Source organism: Callorhinus ursinus, unplaced genomic scaffold (genome assembly GCF_003265705.2).
Source record: "Callorhinus ursinus isolate GAN/ISIS: 27379988/994484 unplaced genomic scaffold, GSC_fseal_2.0 scaffold8, whole genome shotgun sequence".
Lineage (NCBI taxonomy): Eukaryota > Metazoa > Chordata > Mammalia > Carnivora > Otariidae > Callorhinus > Callorhinus ursinus.
The window spans coordinates 45,733,647-45,752,910 of NW_027397070.1; the positions used below are offsets into that span (position 1 = coordinate 45,733,647).

General features: G+C 38.0%; 1 protein-coding gene across 2 annotated transcripts in view; it reads left to right on the forward strand.

Moving 5' to 3' along the window:
- Positions 1–2,818: 2,818 nt before the first annotated feature.
- The window catches only part of DNAL1 (dynein axonemal light chain 1), a 39,439-nt gene continuing 22,993 nt past the window's right edge, over positions 2,819–19,264 (forward strand). Inside the window, exons 1-4 of one of the 2 annotated variants that reach the window (XM_025869697.2) lie at positions 2,819–2,907; positions 9,398–9,436; positions 12,198–12,307; positions 15,006–15,061. In XM_025869697.2, the coding sequence (XP_025725482.1) occupies positions 2,905–2,907; positions 9,398–9,436; positions 12,198–12,307; positions 15,006–15,061 (208 nt within the window). In that variant the 5' untranslated portion in view covers positions 2,819–2,904. Of the gene's footprint in view, positions 2,908–3,339; positions 3,364–9,397; positions 9,437–12,197; positions 12,308–15,005; positions 15,062–19,264 lie in introns of those variants that run through there. The other variant, XM_073895532.1, reaches the window with a different exon arrangement.

The window sequence follows — 19,264 nt, forward strand, 5'->3', positions numbered from 1 at the left end:
TTTAAAGATTTTATTTATTTGAGAGAGAGAGAGAGAGAGAGAGAGAGAGAAACAGCATGAGAGGGGAAAGGATCAGAGGGAGAAGCAGGCTCCCCAATGAGCCGGGAGCCCAATGTGGGACTCGATCCCAGGACTCCAGGATCATGACCTGAGCCGAAGGCAGTCGCTTAACCAACTGAGCCACCCAGGCGCCCATAATCCACAGTTTTGAGTAAAAGGCATACTCTGTTAGGCTATTAGATATGTTCAAGGATTAAATTCCCATTTCAGCCACATCAACAAAACTGGTGGAGATTTTGGCAGCCAGGATAAATTCTAGTTTGGAGAGGTGTGGAGATGTGTGGAGATCTGAAACAAAACAAAATAAAACGCTATGAGAAAAAAGGGGATATATTATGAATACCCATTTTATTTTTTTAAAATATTTTATTTATTTGTTTATTTGTCAGAGAGAGCACAAGCAAGGGGAGTGGCAGGTAGAGGGAGAAGCAGGCTCCCCACTGAGCAAGGAGCCCTATGAGGGACTTGATCCCAGGACCCTGGGATCATGACCTGAGTTGAAGGCAGATGCTTAACTGACTGAGCCACCCAGGCACCCCTATGAATACCTATTTTAATTTTCTTTAATAAACAATTTAGTTTTTCCTGTTTTTTAATAAATATGATAAAATTACCTTTTTAAAAATGGAATTTGTTATTTCAAAATTTAAGATATCCACATTGCAGAGGCTCCTGGGTAGCTTAGTTGGTTAAAGTTCAAACTCTTGCTCTCAGCTCAGGTCTTGATCTCAGGGTCGTGAGTTCAAGCCCCATGTTGGCCTCCATGCCTGATGTGGAGCCTATAAAAATATATACATATATATTGCAGAATAGAATAATCAGAAAATAAAGAAGCAAAATGAACACTGTATTAGTCTGCTCAGGCTGCCATAACAGAATACCACAGACTGGGTGGCTTAAACAACAGAAATTTATTTCCTCACAGTACTGGAGGCTGGAATTCCAAAATCAAGATGCTGACTGTTAGTTTTGGGTGAGGCTTCTCTTGTTGATTTGCAGATGACCATCATACTGCGTCCTTGGATGGCCCTTCCTCTGTGACCACCACTCCTAGTATGTCTATTCCTCTTATAAGGACGTTATATTGGATTAGGGCCCCACTCTCATGGCCTCATTTAACTGAAATTACCTCCTTAACAGCCCTTTTTCCAAATACAGTCACATTAGAGTTAGAGCTTCAACATATGAATTTGAGTGGGGGGGGGATACAATTCAATCTGCAGCAAATATTAGACCCTCATAATCTTTTAGATATATGTTACGTATAAATGTGTGTACGGTATATTTTTTATTTTTTTAAAGATTTTATTTATTTATTTGACAGAGAGAGACACAGCGAGAGAGGGAACACAAGCAGGGGGAGTGGGAGAGGGAGAAACAGGCTTCCCGCCGAGCAGGGAGCCCGATGTGGGGCTCCATCCCAAGACCCTGGGATCAAGACCTAAGCCGAAGGCAGACGCTTAATGACTGAGCCACCCAGGCGCCCCATACAGTATATTTTTTAGATTTATTTATTTGAGAGAGAGAGTGCGTGCACAAGTGGGAGGAGGGGCAGAGGGAGAGGGAGGGAGAGGGAGAGAATCCCAAGCAGGCTCCATGCCCAGGATGAGCTCCACCACCCCAGATCATGACTTGAGCCAAAATCAAGAGTCAGAGTTTTAACGGACTGAGCCACCCAGGCACCCCTTCAGTATATCATTAAGAAAATTATACCAAGTATTTTGTTTGGTAACTTGCATTTTAAATTAGTACATTATGACTGCAGGTGAATAGATGCATTTCAGCAACTTTTTTTTTAAGATTTTATTTATTTATTCATGAGAGACAGAGGAGGAGAGAGAGAGGGAGAGAGAGAGAAGCAGAGGGAGAAGCAGGCTCCCAAGGAGCAGGGAGCCCGATGCGGGACCCGATCCCAGGACCCTGAGACCACGACCCGAGCCGAAGGCAGACGCCCAGGCGCCCTCAGCAACATTTTTAATGGAAGTATATTATTTCATCGTTTGGGTGTTTGATAATACCAATTCTTTTTTTCCTTGACATTTGGGTTGTTTTTCTTTTTGCTATTAAAACTTTGAACATAAATCTCTGTGCACTTGTCTGATTATTTATTCAGGATGAAGTCCTAGAAGTGGAACTGCTGGGTCACAGAGGTGCACACGTTTTTAAAGCTTTTAATACTATTGCCAAAAGCTCTCCTGAAAGGCTGTCAATTATAAACAGCAGTGTATATACGCATCCGCATTTATCCATACCTCTAGCAACTCAATATTTTTATAATTTTTGTCAAATTTAATAGGAGAAGGGGAAGAGGGAGACATCTCGGTTATATAAAACCAGCATTTTATGCTTTAATTCGCCTCTGGCTCCCTTGAGGGGTTGGGGGAAGGCAACCGAGGAAATTCAGCTGATTTTAGTTTCAGTCGGACTACAGGTGAATCACAGTAGATGGAGGGGATGCGGAGGGGCAACGTGCAGAAGGGAATTTTTAAAGTTATTTTACGAGAAAGAATTTTTATAGCGAGGTTTTAAAGTTTTAAACTTTAGGCAGGTACCTCACTGCAGATCAGCTGAAATTGCTTTCAGTAGAAAGCATCTCCTGACCACTCTGCGCGGTTAAACTCTCACATCCTGCGAGCCGCAGCCGCTGGGACGCCAGCGGCCGACCGACCGGAGGACCGAGGCGGCCGCTGCGCGGTCCCACAATGCCCCGCACGCGCCACCCTGAGGGCGGAGAGAAAGGACAGCTGCCGGGGGTGGGATCCGCGGAGGGCTCCGAGAAGTGCGCACGCGCACTGACCTCGGCGGGCCCTAGCAACCAGAGCAGTGACAGTAGCAACGGCCGGAATGGTGAGTACCTTCTAGGCCTCATAGTCAAAGAGGAGAGGAGATTGGAGGTGGAAAAGGGTGACTGTGGCGTGTTGAGGGTTGGGGGGGTTCTCGATTAGCGGAAGGAAGCCGGTAACGGACGCTAGCTCTGCAGTCAGAGGCCTGAGGCGAAGGAGAAGCCCTGGCACGGGGTGGTTTGGGGTGAGAGCGGCCTGGGGCGGATTGGAGGTTGGTTCATGTGGAGGGACTCTGACAGAGAAAGGGGGCGCAAAAAGCAGGAATTTCTCGAAAAAGAGCAGATTAGAGTGGGAAAGGTGATGGAAGGCAGAGTGTGAATAAGGATATTTCTGGTCATGGAAGTAATTTTCCCCCTGGCGAGATGGGGCGCGGGGAGCTGGTTACCAGAGGAGTGTGTGTAACACCGAGTGCAGCTGTATTCCTAACCTGTGAGGTGCCCAGGTTGTCCTCTGAATGACTGTAAGTGCAGTTATTAGGTAGCACTGTAAAGCCCACTCGGATAGAATATATTAGGATAGCGTTTCTCAGATTTAAGTATGCGTAAGTATAGTCGGCTGAAGATTGAGCTTGCTGGAATGCAGATTATGAATTTTTAATATAATGGGATTCGTGAACGTGCATTTCGACAGTGCACCACAAGCGATTCAGAAATTGGAGGGCGTCCCACCACACTTTGAGAAATACTGCTACCTTGGATGTGAAATCTATCAGTGATTTATCCAATCAAAGCCTTTTATGAAGTAGTGATTTTTACCTACTGATGCTCCTCAACTCCTACTTACAATGTGCAGTTTTGCTTACAGATTTGGTAGTTCCACCTAGTAGTTTGAAAAGGGATGTTGTTGGCTGATTACAGACCCAGTCAAAGCTGTTTTAGCGATGTATGTGATTGTCCTGCCTGATGGGGATATTTATGAAGAATAAGTATAATTAGTTGTCTTCTTTTTGTGATTCCAGTGCTGTTTAAGTGGGCAGAAATTGAGCCCAGGAAACTGAAATGATGACGAAATCGTGCCTGCCCTCAACCACAAGATTAAATACCACTCTTTTATTTTTTTTAAAAAAGATTTTATTTATTTATTTGAGAGAGAGAATGAGATATATAGAGAGAGAGAGCATGAGGGGGGTAGGGTCAGAGGGAGAACTAATGCAGGACTCGATCCTGAGACTCCAGGATGACCAGAGCTGAAGGCAGTCGCTTAACCAACTGAGCCACCCAGGTGCCCCATAAATACCACTCTTTTAAAAGTTTCCCCCCACACTTTTTTTACTTTATTCCACAGGCATTTATCTGAAAACCACTGCCAAAGAAAGTAAAAAGTTCTGTAACCTAGGTTTATATGCAGGTGACAAAATAATCAGCCCTAAATGATTCTGAAAGCATGATCCATGAGAATTACTGAAAATCTTCAAATAGCGAATCAGAACCAGTAATTAGATGAAGCTAGCTAAGGCTGGAAACTGGTAGTTCCAGAGCCCTCGAGAAATCAGGCCAACATAGTTTTTTAATTAACTAAACATTAGCCTCTGGGGCGCCTGGGTGGGTCAGTTAAGCGTCTGCTTTCAGCTCAGGTCTTTATCCCAGCATCCTAGGATCAAGTCCAGTGTCTGGCTCCCTGCGCAGCGGGGGTCTGCTTCTCCCTCCTCCTGCTCTTGTGCTCTTGCTCTCTCTCCCTCTCAAATAAATAAATAAATAAATAAATAAAATCTTTATTTAAAAAAAAACCCTTAGCTTTCATTGTCTTTAAATGATTGTATTTTGTATTTCACATCAAAACCCAGATTTATGGCCTCTCTGAAAAATGAGAAATACCATATTTCACAACTGGACACATTTTTGCCCCATTTTTGTATTACTGAAATATGATGGTGTCATATAATTGGCAGCATCTTTTCATTCTTTTTTTTTTAAAGGTTTTATTTATTTATTTGAGAGAGAGAGAGAGAGAGAGAGAAACAGCATGAGAGGGGAGAAGGTCAGAGGGAGAAGCAGACTCGCTGCTGAGCAGGGAGCCCGATGTGGGACTCGATCCCGGGACTCCAGGATCATGACCTGAGCCGAAGGCAGTGGCTTAACCAACTGAGCCACCCAGGCGCCCCGCATCTTTTCATTCTTAATGGTACATAAAATAAGGGTGTTATTTTCAATAATGGAGTTTTAATATTTGAAGAAATCTTGTCCCAAGTCCCACATGCCTGCTGTTTTCTAATGACAGAATAGAGGTTATCCTCTTTATATGGCCAGCTTTACCCATTAAAGAGGTCGTTTAGGCATTTCAGTTTTGTTTTGTTTAAAGATTTTATTTATTTATTTGAAGAGAAAGCACAGCGAGAGAGGGAACACAAGTAGGGGGAGTGGGAGAGGGAGAAGCAGGCTTCCCGCGGAGCAGGGAGCCCGACGTTGGGCTCGATCCCAGGACCCTGGGATCATGACCTGAGCCGAAGGCAGAGCTTAAGGACTGAGCCACCCAGGCGCCCCAAGGCATTTCAGTTTTTGACTCCTGCTATCTCTAGGGGAACCAGTAACCTCATAAACCAACTTGTAGACAGCTAGAATGCTTCCAATTTGAAAGTATTATATATATCTTTTCATGGACCCATACAGGGATTTTTCTGGGAAATCTATGCAGAGGTGGGATTTCAGAGTCATAGGGCCTATGCATACTTAATTTCCTTAGGCACTCTCAGACTGCTTTCCAGAATGACTCTGCTAGTTTGTTTTGTTTTGATTTTAAGTAAGCTTTACCCCCAACATGGGTCTTGAACTCACCATCCTGAGATCAAGAGTTGCATGCTCTGCTGACTGAGCCAGCCAGGCACCCCTGGCTCTGCTAGTTTTTACTTCCTTCAAGTAATGTATGAGAGTTCTACATTCTCACCAAATTTCTAACTTTTGCCAATCTGAGGATGTATTTTAGTATTCCATTGTTTTACTCTGCATTTCTCTGATTTTCAGCGAGTTCAATACCTCATGATATTGTTAGTCATTTGGATTTCAGTTTCTGTGAATTCTGTTTATATTTTTTGCTAATTTTTTCGATGTTTTTGTTTTTTGAATTTTAGGAGTTCCTTCTATATTCTCTATTAGTCTTTTGTTGGTTTTATGTTGAAAATACCTTCTCCCAACTTTTTTGTCAACTCTCTCAACAGTGTTCTTCACTTGCTGAATTCCATTTGTTCTATTTGTCAGTTTATTCTATTGTGTTTTCTATGTAGATGGTCATGTGAGCATAGTGAGTTTTATTTCTTCCTTTTAATCATTGCAATTTGTATTTTCTTTTATTATAACATTGATAAAGATCTCTTGTACCATGTTAAACAGTAGCAATGATAATAAGGATCTTTGATATATTTGGGATCTTAAAGAGAATACTTCTAGTGTTATCTTCCCAATTTGGCTCTTCTTGACCACCTTATTTAAAATAAACATAGTCTACACACATAAACACACATCCTGATACCTCTTACCAAATTCAACGTTTTTGTTTTTGTATTTTCTTTTTCCTTAGTAATTGTCACCTTCTAATAATACTATATAATTTATTTATTTGTTAAATATATTATTTACCATCTGTCTCTGGCCAGTAGATATAAGTTACACGAAGGCGGAGATCTTTGTTTTGTTAATTGGTATATCCCAAGCATGTAAAAGTGTGTTTGGTACATAGAAGACACTTAATGAACATTTGCTGAAATGAATGAATTTCTTCATTAAGTATGATGTTTGCTATAGCTTTTTGATATGTAGCTTTTATCAAGTAGGGAATTTCCCTGTAGCTCTTAGTTGAGAGCTTTTAATAGTAGGTGTAGAACTTTACATATTTTTTTAAGATTTTATTTATTTATTTAACAGAGTGAGAGAGAGCGCACAAGCAGGGGGAGTGGCAGACAGAGGGAGAGGGAGAAGCAGGCTGTGGGAGAGGGAAGGCTTGATCCCAGGGTCCCAGGATCATGACCTGAGCTAAAGGCAGATGCTTAACCCACAGAGCCATCCAGGTACCCCAGATGTAGAACTATTTTATTAAGTACTTTTTCTTCACTTTACTGAAATAAATGTGATTTCCCCCTCTTTAATCCATTAATAGATGATTTACATTTATAGGTTTTTGTTTGTTAAACAATCCTTATGCTCCTGGGATCAGCCATTCTTGATCACAATTATTTTTCACCATTGGCTTTGGAGATCTAATGTTGTACCTAGGATTTTCAAATCTGTGTTGAGAAGTAAAGAGGGCCTCTTATCTCTTTATGACATCAAGGTTATTCTAGCCTCATAAAATAAATTGGCAGCTTTCCCTCCTTTTCTGGTTTCTGAAATAACTTGTCTAACAGGGAATATCTGTTCCTTGAAAACTTGGCAGAATTTACTTGTAAAATTATCTAGGCTTAGAGATGAAGGAGAAGAAGGTAAGCTGCTGCCCCCACCTGCCTGTACTCTCTCTCTCAAGTAAATAAAATCTTTTTTTTTAAGATTTTATTTATTTATTTGACAGAGGGAGACACAGCGAGAGAGGGAACACAAGCAGGGGAAGTGGGAGAGGGAGAAGCAGGCTCCCCGCTGAGCAGAGAGCCTCATGTGAGGCTCTATCCCAGGACCCCGGGATCATGACCTGAGCCGAAGGCAGACACTTAAAAACTGAGCCACCCAGGTGCCCCATAAATAAATAAAATCTTAAAAAAAATACACTGCAATACTGTAAATGTATTTTCTCTTATGATTTTTTTCTTTTTTTTAAATTTATTTTAGAGAGAGAGAGAGAGAGAGAGCATGTGAGCCAGAGGGGAGTGGCTGAGAGGGAGGGAGAATCTTGAGCAGACTCCACACTGAGCCCAATATGGGGCTTGATCTCACAACCCTGAGATCATGACCTGAGCCAAAACTAAGAGTTGGACACTTAACCTACTGAACCACCGAGGCACCCCTCTTATGATTTTCTTAATATTTTCTTTTCTCTAGTTTACTTTATTGTAAGAATATAGTATATAATGCATATAACATGCAAAATATGTATTAATCAAATGTTTATGTTATTGGTAAGGCTTCAGGTCAATAGTAGGCTATTAGTAAAGTTTTTGGTGAGTAAGAAGTTATACTCAGATTTTTGACTGTATTGCAGGGGGTGGGGGTGGGGAGGTTTGTGTCCCTAATGCCTGTCTTGTTGGAGGGTCAACTGTATTTTTAAACTTTTCCTTTTGGTATTGTTTAGGATTTTTTTTTTTTAAATGAACTCTAGCAGTGATTCAAAGAATGTCTTCCTCTTCTCACATTTAAAGTTTTAAGTGTCATATTAAATTGAATCTAAGATACTTTTGATTATAAGGTGCAACATTATTTTATGTTCTAAGAAAGAAAAATAGGAAGTTGGAATTAAACCATGACAAGTAATTTCTTATCACTTAAGAATTTTTATTTTGTACCTATTGACAGAGTTCTTTTTTTTTTTACTGGATCATAAGTTAATTTTATTTTTAATTTATTTTTAATTTTTTATTGTTATGTTAATCACCATACATTACATCATTAGTTTTTGATGTAGTGTTCCATGATTCATTGTTTGTGCATAACACCCAGTGCTCCATGCAGAACGCACCCTCCTCATACCCATCACCGGGCTAACCCATCCCCCCAAACCCCTCCCCTGCAGAACCCTCAGTTTGCTTTTCAGAGTCCATCGTCTCTCATGGTTCGTCTCCCCCTATGACTTACTCCCCTTCATTCTTCCCCTCCTGCTATCTTCTTCTTTTTTCTTTTTTCTTAACATAGGTTGCATTATTTGTTTCAGAAGTACAGATCTGTGATTCAACAGTCTTGCACAATTCACAGCGCTCACCGTAGCACATACCCTCCCCAATGTCTATCACCCAGCCACCCCATCCCTCCCAGCCCCCGCCACTCCAGCAACCCTCACTTTGTTTCCTGAGATTAAGAATTCCTCATATCAGTGAGGTCATATGAATGGATAAAGAAGATGTGGTGTATATATACGACAGAGTTCTTTTAAATGTATTTAGGCATGTAGATTTTTATCATATGTCATTCTTTGCAAACATAAAAAGGAATATATATATGAAATAAAATGGTTAATATTTTTCTAGATCATCACCACTGCCACCTGGCCACTGTAATTGTAAATCATTCCTGGTTTTAAAATGCATCCAAATTTCAAAGATGTTAAAATGTAAAAGATGTAGATCTTAGAATCAATGAAATGAGATCTATTTTAATATCAAATGTTGAAAGCTATATATTTTTTGTAAACCAAGTGGGAGTGAAGTATATGGGCATTACATCACGATTTCCTTAATTTCTCTGAGAGGCATTTAAATAAATCACCCTGATTTCAGGAAATTAAAACACTTGGTTTGCATATAAAGTCTCAAAGAAAAAAAGTTAATCTTTTCAATGGTAGATGCCAAGGCTAATAATCATTGCATGAAAATTGAATCAACAAATCATACCAATAAAGACACTCTTGTTTCTTCTCTTTTTAAGGCAAAAGCAACAACAATCAAAGAAGCTCTAGCCAGATGGGTGAGTATATGAATTTTTATCTCTTTTAGAAACCATACAAGGAGAATTATTGGATAGTTCTTTAGATCTGACCATTCAATACAAGGAATCTTTGTGGTACTGGAACTATTTAGCTGTCTTGACTGTGGTGTTGGGTACATGAACCTATATAGGTGATAAGATTGTATACACTTAATACACACATACAAACACATTCATACTCGTATAAATGAGTACTAGTAAAACTGGGAAAGTCTGATTAAAATCAGTGGATTATATTAGTATGAATATCCTACATGTCCATTTGTGTGTAAATGGATAAAAAAATTGTATATATACAGAGTGGAATATTATTCAGCCACAAAAAAAGGAAATCCTTCCATTTCTGACAAAATGAATGGACCTTGAATGCATTATGCTAAATGAAATCAGACAGAGAAAGACACATACTCTATGATCTCACACATATGTGAAATCTAAAAAAGCTGAACTCAGAAACAAAGAGTAGAATGGTGATTGCCAGGGACTGGGGTGTGGGGGAGATGGGGAGATGTTGGTCAAAGGGTACAAACACCCAGTTATAAGCCAAGTCCTGGGGATCTAATATACAGCATGGTGACTATAGTTAGTAATATTGCATTATATACTTGAAAGCTGCTAAGAGAGTGGATCTTAAAAGTTCTTAGCACCAAAAAAAAAAAAAAAAAAAAATTAGGTGATGGATGTGTTAGCTAACCTTATTGTGTTAATCATTTTATAATATATACATGTATAAAATCATCACCTTAAACTTACACAATGTTACATGTCAGTAAAGCTGGAAGAAAATACTATAGCATATACTAACATAAGAAAGGAAACTACATTATAAAACACATGAATATAAACTATAAATATTTTGAATAAAACATTCTATAAAGTTTGAACAGTTGTAATTCAGCATCATAAATAGAATTTCCATAGAGTATAGAGATAGCGCCTCAATTTCTATGCCAATTGATAACTTTTTTGTGGATATTATCAATAGTTTTTTGTATAATAGTGTATCTTTTGCTTTTGAGGCTGAGCTTTGAATCAAAAGTCTTTCAGGAGGCTTGGTGTCTAGGGAAAACAGGGTGGATAGGATAATGAAATATTTGAATTCTTGTTTTAGTGCTTATAAACTTCTTTGTACTTTGCATTTAAAAAATTTATTTCTGTTTGGTTAATGAAAAATCTGTTTTGTTAAAGAAGAAAAGTAAATATGGAATAAAGTTAGTATTAGATTTTCTTTGAATCAGATTTTAGGACTTTATTTACTTACAATAATAAGTGGTTGCTTTTTTGTTTTGGGTTCTAGGTTCTATTTCTAGATTATATTGTGGCCATAAATCATTGACTTTTAAGATTATTTGAAGACATTAAGCTCACTCTTTCACTGACTAAGCTAACGTTTATTGAGGATCTACTATGTATCAGTTCCCCTCTCATAACCTACAAATGCATGACACAAAAATAAGTACTGAGTGGATGTGTATTAGATATTTTTCTTTCAACTTATTGTGTGTTTTCTTTTTTTGTTTTTTTAATTATGTATTTTCTAGTATTGACATGTTATGATTTGATTTTTAAAAACAAGCCTCTGTGTGTCTTATAGTGCACTATGTTATAGAAAATACAGGAAAGCAAAGGAAATGGGCCCTTCACTTTAGGAGCTTCCTGTTTTGTTGGAGAGAGAGAACTAACTTTAAGTATTGAGGTACTTCGAGGCAGCATATATTGGTAATTAAATTTTAAATTGTGTACATAGTACTGAAAATCTGAGATAGAATATAAGTAATAGTAGAGCAAATAGCTTTGACCTCAGCTGTGTTGTAAGGATGTTATCTTCCAGAATTCTTGGCATTTTCGGGTTCTATCTCAGACTGAACTGTGTATAGAAAAAGCAAGAGGAGGGACGTCTGGGTGCCTCAGTTGGTTAAGCGTCTGCCTTTGGCTTAGGTCATCATCCTAGCATCCTGGGATTGAGTCCCGCATGGGGCTCATTGCTCAGCGGGGAGCCTGCTTCTCCCTCTGCCTGCCATTCCCCCTGCTTGTACTCTCTCTCTGGCAAATGAATAAATAAAATTGAAAAAAAAAAAAAAGAAAAAGCAAGATGAGATGACAAAATAGTTGATCTTAGAGATCTAAATCTGATATTTAAGAAAAGGGTTCTTAGGGACAAAGAATTCTTCCTAAGAAAATGTTATTGTTGTTGTATTTTTGTTTTTGTTTATTGATAGACTCTTAAAGGATTTTATTTTATTTTTTTAAAGATTTTATTTATTTATTTATTTATTTATTTATTTATTTATTTATTTATTTGTCAGAGAGAGAGAGTACACGCAGGGGGAGCGGCAGGCAGAGGGAGAAGCAGGCTCCCTGCTGAACAAGGAACCTGATGCAGGGCTCAGTCCCAGGATCCTGGGATCATGACCTGAGCCAGAGGTGGATGCTTAACTGACTCTCAGCCACCCTGGCATCCCAAGGATTTTAAATATTACAGAAATAAAAGTTATTTTCTTTCCTCCTCCTTTCCATTTGGTTGGGACCTAACAATAAATTGTCTGAACCAGCCATGTAGAAGCCTGGTTATCAGGGTCAGTTAGTAAATGTCAGCAAGTGAATTGTAAAGAATGCACAGAGTTATGAAATTCTAATAATTGTTTTGAAATAAACATTAAAAGCCTTAGGATATTCTGGACTTTTTTAGTTCTGTATTACAATCAGGGTTCACTTTCTTCCAAACTAATTTTTATCATAGGAAGAGAAAACCAGTCAAAAGCCATCCGAAGCCAAAGAGATAAAGCTTTATGCTCAGATTCCCCCTATAGAGAAGATGGATGCATCCTTGTCCACACTTGCTAATTGCGAGTAAGTTCTCTTGTCTTTTTTCCCTTTCTTTTCTAAATACACAAACTAGAAAAAATGTGTTTGTTTCCTGTGATCTTCATTTTTCTTTTTTGTTTGTTTGTTTGGTTAATGTAATTCCCCCTTTGGCAAGGCCAAACATAAGAGATTATTGGTTTATGGGACTACTAATAAAGTAACCCTGAACAATATAGTATTTTTTTTAACAGTAAAATCTGTATAATGTGCCTGGAAAATAGAAGTTTCCTTGTCTCTTGGGAGAAACTAAATAACACAATAAGACTATTATTCTGTCATAAAATCTAATACTTTCTCTTATAAAATTAGCCAGTCAGTACTATGCTTACCAGAAGCCTAAGAGATGCTGCTTTAAATTTTTTCTTCAAATTATAAAAATACATTGTAAAACATCTAGAAAATACAAAAAGCACAAAGGAAAGGAATTAATATCAATCAAAATTGTATCACCTCTTGAGAATCAGTGTTAGCATTTTGATATAGAACCTTCTAATTTCTTTTCCTAATTGGGATCAAATTATACTTATTATTTTGTAATTCTATTTTCCCATGACTTTAAGTATCAGATCTTTATTAATTCCTCTTAACTTATTTTCTACATACTCTACGTACTTTTTAGCAAGGTTCTGTGGCTAATTTGAGGCAGTTAAACCATGACACCTTGTGACCATGCTCTCAGGCTGAAGTGTCTCTTCTCAGAGCTGTAGAATGTTATAGAATCACTTGGGGTTCTTTTTGATTTCCCCACCCTGTGTGTTTTGAAGTGTAGTGCACTGACTACCTACATAAGAATCTCCTTATGCAGGAGGTAAGCCCCACCCCAAATTTATAGAAACAGAATATCTACTGATGAAATCTAGGAATCTGTATTTATCATAAGCAGCTTGAGTACCTCTTAGACACATAATTTGTGAACCCATGAATTAGACTAATATCTATGTTTCATTTCCCTTAGAGAAATGGGAAAAGCAAACATAGTTATTGTATGCAACTTGTCCTTTATGATGACAGCACAGTGTATTATATAAAACGCCACCTTAGATTTTTTTTTTTTTTTTTTGCTTCAAAAGCATGATTTCAAAGAGCACTGTTTCAAAGTGGTCAAATATCTTTTTATCATAAGCCTTCTCAAAGGCAAACATTTGAGAAGGTATTGTTCTTAGTACCAAAGTACCTTGGAAACTGCTTGGAAAGAGTCACCCTGTTCATATTTTTGCTGACAATCTCTTTGGGCAGGTTGCCTAAACAACAATTAAAGAATTCATCCCCAATCATAGTCCCAGATTTAAGGCACTCCATTTTTCACTGGTAGTTGTCAGGAGTTGGGGATTACTAGAAAATATACAATTTGACCAATAATTTACACTGTACAGTAATTGCTTTTGTAAAAAAATGAATAATTCTTCTTCAAGTCATATCAGAAAGGATAAGATCACATGTTCTAGAGTCAGTTTTTGGGGGGTTTTAAATTTGACTCTGCCCCTTTCTGGCTGTGTAATATTAGGCAAATTGCTTAACATCTTTGTACCTCAGTTTACTCATTTGTAAAATATGGATGATAATAATAGTACTTATTTCACAGGATTGTTGTGATGGTTAAAACAGTTTATGTAAAGTACTTGGAAGAATACTGGGCACAAATTGTGTTCAACAAAATTAGCTTTTATTTTTTTGCATGAAATATTCTAAAATATTAAATATTTTGTCAAGAAAGGAAGACTAAGAATGTGTAGTTGTGTTCCCTGTAAAATATATATATATATTTTTTTGTAAATAGGCTCCACACCCAGCGTGGAGCCCAATGCGGGGCTTGAACTCATGACCCTGAGATCAAGACCTGAGCTGAGATCAACAGTCAGATGCTCAACCAACTGAGAAATGAGAAACCCCTAAAATTTTTTTATATAATTAAATTATGGGTAGAAAAAACCTAGACAAATATATACAAACCATTAAAAGTAGTTCTCTCTGGGAGAATCTGTGTGGTTAGGATTACATATGACTTCTTCAGTATACATTTCTGAATGATTTAACACATGAGCAAATAAATATCTTTGCACGTGCATATATCTGCTTTTTTATCAAAAGGGGTCTTATAAGATGTATTGTTCTGTTAGGTGGTTTTGAACTTGACTGCACATCATGGACATCTTCCCAAGCTGGTATCTGGAGCCCAATTTAATTTGTGTTAGTGACAGCATAGTTTTTCCATTATCTATCCCTCAGTTGCTAGATGTTTATAGATTTTTCCCCATTTTTTTTGTTACATAATACTCTAAATAATCTAGCTTATATATCTGTTGGCATTGGTATTAGTATTTCAGTAGGATGTATTCCTAGAAATGCATCACTGGGCCAAAGAACACATGCATTTAAAAAGTTTAATAGAAAACACCAAATTACTTCAGAATGTTTTTTTTTAATTTTGTACAATGAATATGTATTAACTTCTGTAATCAGAAAAAAAGTATGAGGATTTCAAAATGAAAGAATACATGCCATGTCTGAGAGGGAAAAAAGAATTCAGTGTAAAAAGAAAACATGACTTAAATATTATCTTGTTTGGGCACTAGAGGAATAATTTCTGATACACCATTTATTTATTTATTTATTTATCTATCTGTCTGCTACACCATTTAAAATTGTTTCGTATTAATTCAAGTTTTCCTTTGTTCTTTTTAAGGAAGCTTTCACTGTCTACAAACTGCATTGAAAAAATTGCCAACCTCAATGGCTTAAGTAAGTGATCCACAGTAACAGATGGTTCTTGGATTTTCTCGTTATTGGAATAAACATTCCAGAGACACTATGTAATCCCAGAAGCTGGCACCTGTTTTAACCACCATAATTGTCAGATAACAGAGAGAATATATAAACCATGTGTCTTAAATTTGGTTATCCAAAGAAAATTAGAACACAAGATCTAAACATTTTAAAGACATTTTAAAGCTTTTATAGAGTTAGAATTAAATAGAATAGATTTTTTAATTATATATTTTTTGTTCAAATTTGTCTTGTGTTTCATACTTGTTATATTTAAATTTTAATTCCTCACCATCATTGTGTTTCTTGTGCCCCTTATCTGTGTTAATGACATTGCCACCATCCCAGTTGCCGAGGGCTCTGACTCCTGCTAGTTTCCTATGGTTGCTGAAACTTGGTGGCTTAAAGCAACAGTTCTGAAAAACAACAGGAACAACAAAAGAACAGTTCTGGAGGATAGAAGTCTAAAATTGGTTTCAGTGGATCAAAATCAAGGTTTTGACCGAGCCACGCTGCCTCTGAAGGCTTTTGGGGAGAATCTGTTCCTTGCCTCTTCTAGATTCTGATGGCTGCCATATTCCTTGGCTCGTGAGGGCATCACTAATCTCTGCCTCTGTGGTCAGATTGACTTCTCCTCTTTTGTCTGCGTCAAATCTTTCTCTGCCTCCCTCTTATGAGGATATGTGTGACTGCGTTTAGGGGATACCTGGATAATCAAGGATGCTGTGCTTATCTTAAGATCCTTATTGATGACATCTGCAAAGTACTTTTTCCCCATATAAGGTAGCACACAGAGGCTCCAAGGTTCGAGGTCCAGGCACCTCTCGGTGAGCCATTGTTTAGCCCCCTCTTTGTCCTTTGCTTCCCCTGAGACCTGCGTCCAAGTCCATCACGAAGTCTTGTTAACTCTCCTCTTGGAAAGAGCTCTCAAGTAATTTGTTGCTTTTCCATTTCCAGCAGTTACAGCTTTAATTTAGACCCACGTTCTCTCTCCCTTCGATTGTGTTTTTCAAGCACTTTTGACCGCTTTTCCGCAGTAAGGACTACACATGAATTCCTGACTCAGTACATATGTTCACATGAATACACATATCTAATAAATACACACACGAAGCGGACTAGGTTTGTAAAACAAAATTTACCCTTATAGCATAGGTTCCAGTATAAATTTTTTAAAGATTTCTTTCTTTCTTTTTTTTTTCTTCTTACAAACCTAACTGGAATAGATTGAGTCATCTTATGCATAGCTCTGTTAGTAAACATTTCCACTCCGGGACTACATAGATACTGAATGCCAACTTTGAGTAAGGTCCTGGGAGGGGGACGGAGATTTGGAAGAGATGGTAGTAAGATGCAGTGCTTGCCCTCAAGGAGCTCATTATCGAAAGTGATAGAACATATTTCTCACTAACTGTAATAATAACTAGTATTTCTTGAGCATATATCCACCAGGCATTATTCAAAGCACTTATATATATGAACTCATTTAATCTTCATAATAACTATATGAAGTGGATATTTATTATTATAATCCAATGCCATGTTCCTAAAAAAAATGTAATTATGATGATGACTAGAGAAGTCTTTGAGGGAGAAATGACATTTAAACTTGACATTCTTTTTTTTTTAAGATTTTATTTATTTGAGAGAGAGAGAGAGAGCGCGTGCACAAGTGGGGGGCATGTGGCAGAGGGAGAGGGAGAAGCAGATTCCCCGCTCAGCAGGGAGCCCGACACAGGGCTTGATTCCAGGACCCTGGGATTGTGAGCTGAACTGAAGGCAGGTGCTTAACCTACTGAGCCACCCAGACACCCCTAAACTTGACATTCTTAATCTTGTTTCTTATAGGATTTTCCTGTTAGAGGAAGGGGCTGTTCTCAAAGAAAAAAAGCACTGCATTAATGAATGCAAACAGTCATAAAAAAGAATGATGTGTTCAGGTGTGAATAGGGTGGCACAGCTTTTAGATGACTTTGAATGCAACATTAAGGCATTTGGTCTTCACTAGGCAAAGAGGAACCATTAAAGATCTCTGATTTGGTGGAATGATAATGAGACAATATATTTTTTTTAATTGTTTGTCATAACCCACTAAGTTGATTTCATATCACCCATAGTTTGAAAGACACTACCTTATGACTTTTGTGATAGCCTCCTAATTGATCTTTTTGTCTCCTATCTTTCTGCTCTTCAGTTGACCTTCAATACTAATAACAGAGTTTTCTTTTTTTTTTGTTTTTAAGATTTTATTTATTTATTAGAGAGAGTGCATGTGCGAGCACACAAGCCAGGGGAGGGGCAGATGGAGAGGGAAAGAGACAATCCCAAGCAGACTCTGCACTGAGCCCACTCGGGGCTCGATCCCACGACCCCGAGATCATGACAAAACCAACAGTCAGATGCTTAACTGACTGAGCCACCTAGGAGCTCCCAGAGTTTTCTTTCTAAAAATATTATTCTCATTGTCATTAACTTTGATATCATAATTTCTTTCCTTACACAGTAATAAGTAAGATCTTTTTAGCCTTCCGTCACCATTTTCATGTGTATTTTTTTTAAAAGGAGTTGTATTTTTTTTAAAAAAGGAGTTTTACATATTAAGTTCGATATTATCTTTGGAAGAGTTGCATATATTTGTTATCTCCAGTTCCTGAGGTTGTTTCTCAATCCTCATCTTAGTTGATTTAGCAGCATATTTTGACATGGATGATTTTGTTCCTCTTTGAAGCAATTTCAATATTTGATTTCTGGGATGCTGTACCCTCCTGATTTCTTAGACTTCTCCTTCCCAGTCTTCCCCGACTTTTAAGTGTTAGAGTACCCCAGGACCCAGTTCTTGGATCTGTTCTCTTTTCTATTTTCACCTGCTCCCTGGATTATTTTGTCCAGGTCATGACTTTACCGTCTATATGCTGATGGTTCTCACATTTGTACCTCTAACACCGGCATGTCCTCTGAACTCCAGATTCATGGTCAGTTGCCTGATATTTCCATTGGATGTCTAATACACATCTCATAATTAACATGTCCAAATCTAAGTATTGATATCCTTCTCCAGCCCCAGCCAAACCAACTTTTTGTATGTCTTTCTCAGATAGCAACAGTTCCATTCTTCTCTTTGCTTAGGCCAAATTCCCTGGTAATATCTTAACTCCTTTCTCACACATCCCCAAGACCCATTATCTTTCTAATTTCATCTCCTATTACTCTCCTCCCATTCTCTCAGCCAGCTTTTTGTGTTTTGTGAACACTTCTGATGTGGTCCTGCCTCAAAGCCTTTGTCCTTGAAGTTCCTCTGCCTGTAAATGTTCTTCCTCCACAGATCCTCATGGCTAGCTGCCTCACTTCCTTTAAGTCTTAGAAGTCACCCTCTATCCAGAATGTCAACTGCTCCCAGCCCCCTGACATTTCATTCTTTTTACCTGCTTTTTTTCTCCTTCACACTTGTCAGTATCTAATATACTTATTTATTTTGTTTATCATCTGGCAAATTATTAGCTCAATGTCAGGAATTTTTATCTGTATTATTCATTGTTATATCATAAGTGATTATAGCTGTTCCTACCATATAGTAGATGCTCAATAATTACGTGAATAACTTTTTTTTAAGATTTTATTTATTTGAGAGAGACAGAGTGAGCAAGAGAGGGAATATGAAGGGGGGAGGGGCAGAGGGAGTGGGAGAAGCAGACTCCTCATTGAGCAGGGAGCCTGCCCAGGGGCTCTATCCCGGGACTCTGGGATCATGACTTGAGCAGAAGGCAGACACTTAACTGACTGAGCCACCCAGGTGCTCCAAATAACTTTTTGAATAAGCTTTTTTTATAGAAAAAATAAAATGCCAATCTTTCCATATCAAGAAGCTTTAAAAAATAATTGATTATGTGATTTTCTTAAATATTTAATTTTCACACATTTATAGCTATATGGGATGTGTTAGTTTGCTAGGGCTGCCATAATCAATTCCACAGACTAGGTGGCTTAAACAATAGAAATTTATTTTCTGGTAATTGTGGAGGCGAGAAGTCCAAGACCAAGGTTTTGGCAGGATTGAGTTCTTCTGAGGCCTCTCTCCTTGGCTTATGGATGACCATCTTTTCCCTTGGTCTTTTTTTTTTTTTTAAAGATTTTGTTTATTTATTTGAGAGAGAGAGAATGAGAGAGAGCACGAGAGGGAAG